This window comes from Oncorhynchus masou, chromosome 10 (genome assembly GCF_036934945.1).
Source record: "Oncorhynchus masou masou isolate Uvic2021 chromosome 10, UVic_Omas_1.1, whole genome shotgun sequence".
NCBI lineage: Eukaryota > Metazoa > Chordata > Actinopteri > Salmoniformes > Salmonidae > Oncorhynchus > Oncorhynchus masou.
The window spans coordinates 28,908,535-28,919,083 of record NC_088221.1 but is presented as its reverse complement, the minus strand read 5'-3'; the positions used below and the strand labels follow the sequence as shown (position 1 = coordinate 28,919,083).

General features: G+C 43.5%; 1 protein-coding gene across 2 annotated transcripts; it reads left to right on the top strand.

Moving 5' to 3' along the window:
• Positions 1-1,754: 1,754 nt before the first annotated feature.
• On the top strand, positions 1,755-9,924 carry LOC135547479 (macrophage receptor MARCO-like). Of its 2 annotated transcripts, XM_064976526.1 has the most exons (15): positions 1,755-1,809; positions 1,900-2,018; positions 3,313-3,414; positions 3,556-3,846; positions 4,435-4,461; positions 4,582-4,635; positions 5,940-6,020; positions 6,239-6,283; positions 7,651-7,728; positions 8,185-8,229; positions 8,401-8,490; positions 8,731-8,775; positions 8,909-8,983; positions 9,295-9,459; positions 9,641-9,924. In XM_064976526.1, exons 2-15 carry the CDS (start codon positions 1,901-1,903, stop codon positions 9,769-9,771), a joined length of 1,347 nt encoding a protein of 448 aa, XP_064832598.1. In that variant the 5' UTR covers positions 1,755-1,809; position 1,900; the 3' UTR covers positions 9,772-9,924. The 2 variants fall into 2 exon arrangements, with proteins under 2 accessions (XP_064832598.1, XP_064832597.1); XM_064976525.1 differs by lacking the exon at positions 1,755-1,809 and having other exon boundaries at positions 1,870-2,018.
• The last annotated feature ends 625 nt before the right edge of the window (positions 9,925-10,549 follow it).

Genomic DNA, 10,549 nt, shown 5'->3' with positions numbered 1-10,549 from the left:
GGTTGTTTTTGTGTTTCTGATGCAGAGAACCTCTTTCCACAGTTCCAGTTATCATTGGGGATCTCTGCTGTGAGAGTGGATATCAACAGCTATGAGGCTATCCTCTCCTCTTTTCCTTCAAAGCACTGATCAGTGCAGATGAAGGGGTGGAGACAAGGATCCCGTTCCAGAGCTTAGACGTTGCTGACACATCTTCCAAAGCCTAGGTAGGTATTTTAAGTATCAGCAAACCACATCATATGTTATAGCAATTTGTCAGTTTATTACACATTCAATGACCTTGCACGCAAACATTGGTTGTTGCATGACATTGCCTTAACCAGTATTTATGCTGCAGTAGTTTATGTGTCGGGGGGCTGGGTCAGTTTGTTATATCTGGAGTACTTCTGACCAATTCGGTGTCTTGTGTGAATCTAAGTGTACATTCTCTAATTCTCTCCTTCTCTCTCTCTTTCTCTCTCTCGGAGGACCTGAGCCCTAGGACCATGCCCCAGGACTACCTGACATGATGACTCCTTGCTGTCCCCAGTCCATCTGGCCGTGCTGCTGCTCCAGTTTCAATTGTTCTGCCTTATTATTATTCGACCATGCGGGTCATTTATGAACTTTTGAACATCTTGGCCATGTTCTGTTATGGTCTCCACCCAGCACAGCCAGAAGAGGACTGGCCACCCCACATATGCTCTCTCTAATTCTCTTTCTTTCTCTCTCTCAGAGGACCTGAGCCCTAGGACCATGCCCCAGGATTACCTGACATGATGACTCCTTGCTGTCCCCAATCCACCTGGCCGTGCTGCTGCTCCAGTTTCAACTGTTCTGCCTTATTATTATTCGACCATGCTGGTCATTTATGAACATTTGAACATCTTGGCCATGTTCTGTTATAATCTCCACCCGGCACAGCCAGAGGAGGACTGGCCACCCCACATAGCCTGGTTCCTCTCTAGGTTTCTTCCTAGGTTTTGGCCTTTCTAGGGAGTTTTTCCTAACCCCCGTGCTTCTACACCTGCATTGCTTGCTGTTTGGGGTTTTAGGCTGGGTTTCTGTACAGCACTTTGAGATATCAGCTGATGTATGAAGGGCTATATAAATACATTTGATTTGATTTGATTTGACCTGGCCAAGGAGAGGACAGATATAGGCAATTGAGATAGAGCAACATTTCCCTCATCTAATCCAATCGACTGCAGTGCACAGCCACATTAAATGCACATCAGGGCAGGGAAGTGTTTTCGTTCCTTAGATTGCCTTCTGTCCAATGACCACAAGGTGGCAGGATGCAATCAAAAATCAGATGAGCCTGTTCAGTGCTGTCCTCTCAGTTGGGATTTCACGTCTAAGATAGAGGGATAGAGAAGAAGAGAGAGCGGGGAACGAGAGAGACAACAAAACAGTTGAAGGAAGAAAGGAGAAGGAAGGAGTAAGACTAGAGATGGAGAGAGAAGGCAACAGTAACCTATATAATCTTTGACCCACTGAGATACCCACCAGGGAGAGAGCGAGAGAGAGAGAGAGAGAGATGTAATGTAATGTTGTTTTCGTTGCTTATATGCTTTTGTGTATCTGTTCTCAATGAAAGATAATGTTTTTGTATACTTTTGGTATACTTCTCGAGAAACAGTACTTCCTGTGAAAGGCAATGGAACAGACATTCTTAGTAGGATATGTAGAATTTAGTGTCAGAATAATCCAAACGTATGTACCCCATGCTACTTCCCCTTTTCTACAGATTGCTGTTAACACTGTCAATATAGCTCATTTTTGCAACCTCAGCCCCAAATCAGATGACTTCCACTATGAATCAAATGGGTGGGTTTTTATGTTTTTTACGTAATGATGTGTTGTTATAAGAGGGTTTTGATGAGGATCTCAGGGGTGTTGTCTGTCACTTTGGAGTAGCATGGAGACATCAGTAGAAAGAGGAGAGGATCACATCAGCTCGTTCTACCAGAGTAACCCACTGCTTGACTTGGACATGAAACTGAGCAGGACGGACATGTACACCTTCCAGAGCAGCGGTAAGCAGGGGTGGACCTGGGGGTCATAGGGGCAACATTTTAACACCTAAGTTCTTCTTGCGCCAAAGACCTGGTGATTCAACAGTAGTGAGCTATTTGTGTGATTTTTCTTATATTCCACCCCTGGTGCTAGGGGCCTATGTGGCCTTTCTTATTTCGAAGTATGTTCTTTACCCAATTCAATTTGAATTGGTGCAAAGTGTGATCCGTGGTAGCTCAGTTGGTAGAGCATGAGGCTTTGGATAAAACTGTCTGGATGTATTATATTATTACATTATAAAGTGGCTTGGAAGATCTTCAATACAGTGCATGGTAATTTATTGTAACTACATTCAAACTCTTAAGGGAGATAATCCTTGTGAGAACATAACTGGGAGGGATAAGATTGCTATGGTACACACAATTTGAAAGTGCTGGTGGAGAATGAAACAGAAGTAGAAGTACTGTCTGTGCACTGCAAAAAAGAACCAGTCTAGCCAAAGAGATTTTGCCATGTGCAGAGACCGATGACAGCACTGAGTTCTAACTTCATGTTCGTTGGCCAGACGCACCTGCTGTGGCAACCTACAGTAGATGAGTGTGATTAACCAAGCTCAACAGCCTGACTTTCTACACTGAGGCAGAAATAGAGAAATGGCCAGAAGAGAGCAGCCATGTCTGTGGATTTGTTGAGATCATTTCTCCATATTCCAAGGGATGCATTTATCTGAATTCTAAATTCCTACCTGTAATCCCTACCCCTTGACAGAACAAGAATTGGATAGGTTTCAGCAATATGATTGATTGTATGCTTTTGTGTAGCAGTTTTCAATGAAAGATAACGTTTTTGTATACTTTTGGTATACTTCTCGAGAAAGAGTACTTCCTGTGATAGGCAATGGAACAGACATTCTTAGCAGGATATGTAGAATTTAGTGTCAGGATAATCCAAACGTATGTACCCCATGCTACTTCCCCTTTTCTACAGATTGCTGTTAACACTGTCAATATAGCTCATTTTTGCAACCTCAGCCCCAAATCAGATGACAACCACTATGAATCAAATGGGTGGGTTTTTATGATTTTTAAGTAATGATGTGTTGTTATAAGAGGGTCTTGATGAGGATCTCAGGGGTGTTGTCTGTCACTTTGGAGTAGCATGGAGACATCAGTAGAAAGAGGAGAGGATCACATCAGCTCGTTCTACCAGAGTAACCCACTGCTTGACTTGGACATGTGCGTAGGGGAGTAGGTGGTAGTGGCCCATTTGGAATGTAGCATAAATGTTGTTTGTGTTCATGTCAACATGTTTCAGATCTAAAACCAGCCAAGGCCAGAGGAGCACAGCTATGTCTGAATGTTATTGTCGTTTACCTCGTCCTTCTGACTGCACTGAATATCTTCCTCCTTTACAAAGGTACATCAACCATTGGTTGGTTTTATGTCCAAAATGGTTCAAGCACATTTGTCTAATGTAAATGAGAAACTAGATTTCCCATTATATCCTGAACTGTATTAGTGACACTATTTGTATGTCTCTGTGCACCTCTCCCCCTAGTCTTTTCGATGCAGTCTAGTTGTTTCTCCTCCTCCGGCTCCAGGACAACGATGCCGACCGACATCCACATCCCCCTGGGGATGAACCAGGAGGAGGACCTCCGTACACTAGCCAGAAACACCAGCCTGGAGTCCAACTCTCTCAGAGGAGACCTGGGGAGGTTACAGACCCAGATCAGCAGCCTATGTGGGGAGGATGGACAGCTGGGCCAGCTGAGGACAGACCTGGGTGTGGTCAATGCCAGCACCACTCTCCTTCAGGACACAGTGAAAACACTCAGATTCCTCAAAGGTAGCTACTGTAAGAAATGTCACCATGTCCAGGTTGATAGACTTGATGTTTTATATAAAATATGGTTACACATGGACGTAGGTATACACCCATATTTTGACATTATGCTTTGCAAAGTATAAAATACAAGAGTGTCAGGCTCTGTCGCAGCCGGCCGTGACCGGGAGGTCCATGGGGCGACGCACAATTGGCCTAGCGTCGTCCGGGTTAGGGAGGGCTTGGCCGGTAGAGATGTCCTTGTCTCATCGCGCACCAGCAACTCCTGTGGCGAGCCGGGTGCGGTGCGTGCTAACCAGGTTGCCAGGTGCACTGTGTTTCCTCCGACACATTGGTGCGGCTGGCTTCCGGGCAGGATGCGCACTGTGTTAAGAAGCAGTGCGGCTTGGTTGGGTTGTGTTTCGGAGGACGCAAGTCTTTCAACCTTCGTCTCTCCCGAGCCCGTACGGGAGTTGTAGCGATGAGACAAGATAGTAACTACTAACAATTCGATATCACGAAATTGGGGAGAAAAGGGGGTAAAATTCAAAATAAAAATAAAAATACAAGAGTGTATCTGGTGTAATAATGCAGGTTATTTTTGCACTGCAGCTTCACCAGGCCCACAGGGACCTATTGGTAAGTCCCCTCATCCTTAGTGCAAAATCAACAACCACAGAAGAAAATAAGAGAGCAATCAATGCCCCTTACACCACAAGCTTGTAATTCCCATGTCATTTGATGCTATGGTTTCCCTAGGTCCACCTGGTGCGAGGGGGGCAACTGGTGTGAGGGGGGAGAAGGGAGACACAGGTGAGTCCATCTAAAGCGCTACATTGCTCCATTGTAGTGGCATCACCGTGTCACTGCAACAACCAATGTTAGCTCAGCACCAATCTAACTCTACCACACATCGGAGGGTTGTAGGAGAGGAAATATGCAGCATTAGCATTTAGCTTCTCATCTGTCCAGTAATGATGAACTGATGACCTCCAGTCAGGATCAGAGAAAGTGAAGTTTGAATGATCTGCCTGCCTCTCCATTTCATAATAACCCACTGCTTAGTCAATGCATTTACCCCTGTATGAAGTCTCAATCAGGGATGGACTTTCACACAAGCTAACATATTATCATTAGAGTCTGAGTCAGGCGTTTTCCAATAGGTTGTCCTACCAAAATGCCATCCTTCATCACACTATAAAGTGGATGCTAACTACTCCCGTTTAGTGAGCAGGCAGACAGTTTCAGTCAGCTAACATGGATAAGTGCCTTTTTTTGAGGCAATGATTGTATTTTTCACAATAACCTAATTCATCAAAGAAAAATTAAGAATCCATCAGACTCAATATCAATAATGTTTCATACAGACCTTTCTCTGTCAAGTGATCTGTGACCGTTCTATGTAAAGCTGATTTGATGTAATTCGTAATTCACTCAGTAACATTTAATGTTTGCTTTTGTATATAAGTAGATAGTGAAAGGGTTACTGTGTTCCACGTGAGACAGTAGATAGTGAGAGGGTTACTGTGTTCCAGGTGAGACAGTAGATAGTGAGAGGGTTACTGTGTGTTCCAGGTGAGACAGTAGATAGTGAGAGGGTTACTGTGTGTTCCAGGTGAGACAGTAGATAGTGAGAGGGTTACTGTGTTCCAGGTGAGACAGTAGATAGTGAGAGGGTTACTGTGTTCCAGGTGAGTAGATAGTGAGAGGGTTACTGTGTGTTCCAGGTGAGACAGTAGATAGTGAGAGGGTTACTGTGTGTTCCAGGTGAGACAGTAGATAGTGAGAGGGTTACTGCGTTCCAGGTGAGACAGTAGATAGTGAGAGGGTTACTGTGTTCCAGGTGAGACAGTAGATAGTGAGAGGGTTACTGTGTGTTCCGGGTGAGACAGTAGATAGTGAGAGGGTTACTGTGTGTTCCAGGTGAGACAGTAGATAGTGAGAGGGTTACTGTGTTCCAGGTGAGACAGTAGATAGTGAGAGGGTTACTGTGTGTTCCAGGTGAGACCGTAGATAGTGAGAGGGTTACTGTGTTCCAGGTGAGACAGTAGATAGTGAGAGGGTTACTGTGTTCCAGGTGAGACAGTAGATAGTGAGAGGGTTACTGTGTGTTCCAGGTGAGACAGGACATAAAGGAGACCCTGGAGTTGATGGCCAGACTGGTGCCAAGGGATATCCAGGGGAACCAGGACCCAAAGGTGATTCACCTTACTCCTACTGATATCAAACATTAACCTCAATCTAAACCCCAATAGGAAATGTGACATTATTACTGATCTTTTATGTCATAACAATGCATTTAGTAGTCTGTGGTTCTTAAAGCTCATATCCACCGGCTCATACAGAGTTCACTTGTGGTTATATCACTATTGATCTTCATTCAGTACCTCAACTCTATAACATGTCAATGTTTTAGGTGAAGATGGTGCCACTGGACCACAAGGACCAGCTGGTGCACCCGGTAAGTCCATTATTACTAACATAGAACCAGTCCAGTAGTACTAACATGGTATAGAAGTCAAGCAGTAGAGTTGTGGAGAACATGGTGGATAAGTTGACTGTTTACCACGACAATTACTCATGCATCAACACTATCTTTATACAGCTCCCTAGTGGACAGGCTGGGAATATTTCACCATAGTTTGGTTGAAGTACTGCGGTATTAGTGAGCTCTTTTAGTCTAAGAGACATTCGGAGGCTAGATTAATTATTGACAGTTTCACAGGGGCCGGGTCTGCAGGTGGAGTAGGCAAATTGTGTCAGGAATACTGAATATTCCCCCCTTTTCCTTCTGACTCCACCTCTCTCCCTCGCTCTCACCCCATCTGTCACAGAGTAAATGTGTGTCGTGCACTTGATGTCCCACAGCCCAATCAAAATAAATATGCTCTTGATTCATATTTGATTGGCTGAACTTGCTCCAGGATTTTGCTTTTTTTTATAGCTGAAAAACTAGCTCTGACTCTTCAAAAGCTTTCGAGGGGTGACATTAATGTATTTTAAAAAGTGTAGGTTAGATGGTTAAAGCTACTGCTGCTGCTGCCCAGGCAGATACTATTCTTTCTCTCCATGAAAGGAAATGTATATTTTGACTTAATCGCGATCACTGTTAATAGTCTTAACAGCCTGGTGAGCACAAGGATCTATTTCCTTCCGCCCTTGAATAGGTAGGAGATTGGCTCCTGACAATACACTCAAACTCCACTTTTGGGGTTAACAGTCATAAATATAAATATTCCCCACTAAATGTATCTTTTATATTATCCTATATTATGAGTTATCATAAATATGATGTCATCATGACTTGCTCAAATGAACTTGTGATCTTTTCATCCAGTAGTTCCATTTCCATTTCAGCCTTCTCAGTTTCTGTTCCTGTTGTCACATTAATACGGAAACCATATCAGCAGATAGTTATTGTGAAATCTGTCCATTTTATGTCCTCTGAATTGAAATTAGAAGTGCTGAGTGAATGCATTCTTTAAACAAAGGTAGTTTGGAGTTCTGCTTGCTTCAGCACAAATACAGTACATTTTTCTTAACATAGCCACTTCACAACAAGTAGCCACTGCTGTGGTGCCGGAGAAGATGTATATGATGTATAAAAGGGTTGAAGTTCCCCTGTGTTAAGTGTTTTAATGTGCATGTGTTTGATTACCTTTAGTGGATAGTCTGTTTGTGTGTGTGTGTGTGTGTGTGTGTGTGTGTGTGTGTGTGTGTGTGTGTGTGTGTGTGTGTGTGTGTGTGTGTGTGTGTGTGTGTGTGTGTGTGTGTGTGTGTGTGTGTGTGTGTGTGTGTGTACAGTAACTCTGACTATGTGTCATACAGACAGTGCAGCCACTAATTGTTCAGGACCCCCTGGGCTGCCAGGACCACAGGGACCAAAGGGGGATATGGGACACATTGGTGAGTCTGCATGGGCTTAAATGGATACTTTGGGATTTTTGCAATGAGGCCCTTTATCTACTTCCTCTCTACTTCCTCAGTGTCAGATGAACTTGTGGATACCATTTTTATGTCTCTGTGTCCAGTATGAAGTAAGTTGTGGTAGTTGCGTGAGCCATTGCTAACTAGCGTTAGTGCAATGACTGGAAGTCTATCACAATGGCTGGAATAGCATGCTAGCAGATACCCATAGATTTTCTGTCATTGTGCAAATGCTAGTTATCCTTGGCTCGCAAAACTAACTCTAACTTCCTTCGTACTGTACACAGAGATATACTTCTCTGTGCATATTTGCATATTTGAAGTGCTTACTTCTTAATTAACAACCTATTTTTTACTATTCAACAAAAAGCTGAACCTGGTCTACTCTTTACTCTTGTTGCCACCTCTAACCTTTACCTTCCAACCTCTTCACAGGTTTACCAGGGATATCAGGCCAGAATGGAACCAAAGGGGACACTGGTAAATAACTGTTGATGTTTAACTGTTTCATGAGGCCAAGCTTGAGGTTGCCTTTACATGTTAGCGTGTGTGAAAAAAATCTTTTCAGATTTTTGCATTTTCTTCTTTACTGTACTGTATAGCCTCCACATTGTAGAGCGAGTGTGACATAGTGTGCTGTGAATCTTCCAGGAGTTCAGGGGCGTGATGGAGTAAAAGGGGCCCGTGGTCTGAAGGGTGACACAGGGCCGACAGGAGAGCCTGGACCAATAGGACCTGAAGGTGAATTTCACCCTGTCTCTGAGCTATAGGAGCCTCATAATTTGTGCTGAAGCAAGCAGGGGCGTGATAGAGTAAAATCCCCTCCTTCAAATGACTGATTACAAGAACGACAGGTTATGTAGATTGTCTACATTTTCCCATCTATATTATATTCTCCTAACGTTAGGTGCTATTATAGTCATATGAAGTGTCATGTATGACTTTTTGTACAAATTTGTAGCTCTTGTTCTTCTTCTGCAGGACCAAGAGGACCTGCTGGTGTTAATGGAACAAGAGGACTTGCTGGTGTGTGCGTCTGTGTGTGTGTGTGCGTGCATGCGTGATGGCGTGTGAGTGTGTTTAATTTGTGTGTTTGTGCATCCGTGCGGGATTGCGTGTGAGTGTGTGTATGTTTAATTTTAACTTCTGCATATCCTAGGTCTTCCAGGGTTTCAGGGAAGTCCTGGAATTCAAGGTCCTCGTGGAGAAAAGGGTGAAAGAGCAGCTGGACCGGGTAAGTGTGTGGACCTATGGAGCCATACACACACACACACACACACACACACACACACACACACACACACACACACACACACACACACACACACACACACACACACACACACACACACACACACACACATATATGTGCTGGTGTGCATTTGTTTACGTAAAATATATACTGTATGTAAATATGATATGTATTCATTTAACTGAATATTCATGTGAATAATCATTGGACTATGGGCCTGGAATACAGTACAGTTCATTTTCAATCATTTGCTTGTATAAGGTGTTTTCAAATGTCTCTCTCTCTGGTGACAGCAAATGTGCGTATTGTTGGTGGGGGTACTCGTGGGAGAGTGGAGGTGTTGTGGTTGGGGCAGTGGGGTACGGTGTGTGACGACAGCTTCGACACAGTGGATGGGACGGTGCTCTGCAAGATGCTGGGGTACCAAAGAGCCTCTGCAGTCTTCACGGCAAGCCCTGGTGAGTCCAAGAACCTTATCACTTCCATAGATCCTCCATTTGGTTTTGTCTGTTTGTTCCTACTGAGGATGTATAGAGATCCTTTGCTGGTTGAGTTTTGTTTTACTCTATATATATTCATGAATTGCTCATTGTTGAATCTCCTGGACTTGGCCTGTGGATTCTGTTGTGATTCTTTTAGGAGTGGGTAAGATCTGGTTTGATGACCTGCGCTGCACAGGCACAGAGGCCAGTGTGTTTGACTGCCCCCACAACGGCATGGGCATCAACAATTGTCAACACAATGAGGACGCTGGGGTGCAGTGTGTGTGAGTGTGTCCTGGATCCAAAAGAGAGACTCCTGGACTCCAACAAAAAGACTGGAGGAGAGATGCATAGAGACACACACACACACACACACACACACACACACACACACACACACACACACACACACACACACACACACACACACACACACACACACACACACACACACACACACACACACTTGATGCATCTACTTTGTCTCATCTTATTAAAACAACATTAATAGGCATTTCAATAAACATGGCATTTAACTAACATGAAGCTAACTTATAATAATATAATAGTATCCTGGATGAAAGTTTATACAGAAAACAACATTAATAGGCATTTCAATAAACATGGCATTTAACTAACATGAAGCTAACTTATAATAATATAATAGTACCCTGGATAAAAGTTTATACAGAAAAAACTGAATGGCATTTTGTAAACCAGTTTCATCAGTTTGAAGTAAAACAGTGAAAAATCAGACAAAATGAGTCAGATGCTGTTTGTTTAAATGTTGTGAAATGCTGTGTGACATCTACTTTCGCCTCTTGATCCCAAATCTTCATCCACTCACCATCACCCTCCTACACATACACACATACACACAAACACACCAAGACATCATTCTGCTTAGGCAAGCATGGTTCAAGGTCCGTCTGAAGGACAAGCACTTCCTTCCTGACAGACATACAGATTTGGGGTCAACACCTCTATATGACACAGCCAGTCAGTCATGTTACATTAGATGAAGTGAAGTTAAGGGACCAAAATAACTTGAGTGTAAATATTATCT

Bases quoted from the DNA above. Each gene is read 5' to 3' on its own strand.
- LOC135547479 (XM_064976526.1), top strand. From the start codon at position 1,901: ATGGAGACATCAGTAGAAAGAGGAGAGGATCACATCAGCTCGTTCTAC. The intron at 2,019-3,312 runs GTAAGCAGGGGT...AACATGTTTCAG, and splicing joins GTACACCTTCCAGAGCAGCG to ATCTAAAACCAGCCAAGGCC. The intron at 8,230-8,400 runs GTAAATAACTGT...TGAATCTTCCAG, and splicing joins TGGAACCAAAGGGGACACTG to GAGTTCAGGGGCGTGATGGA.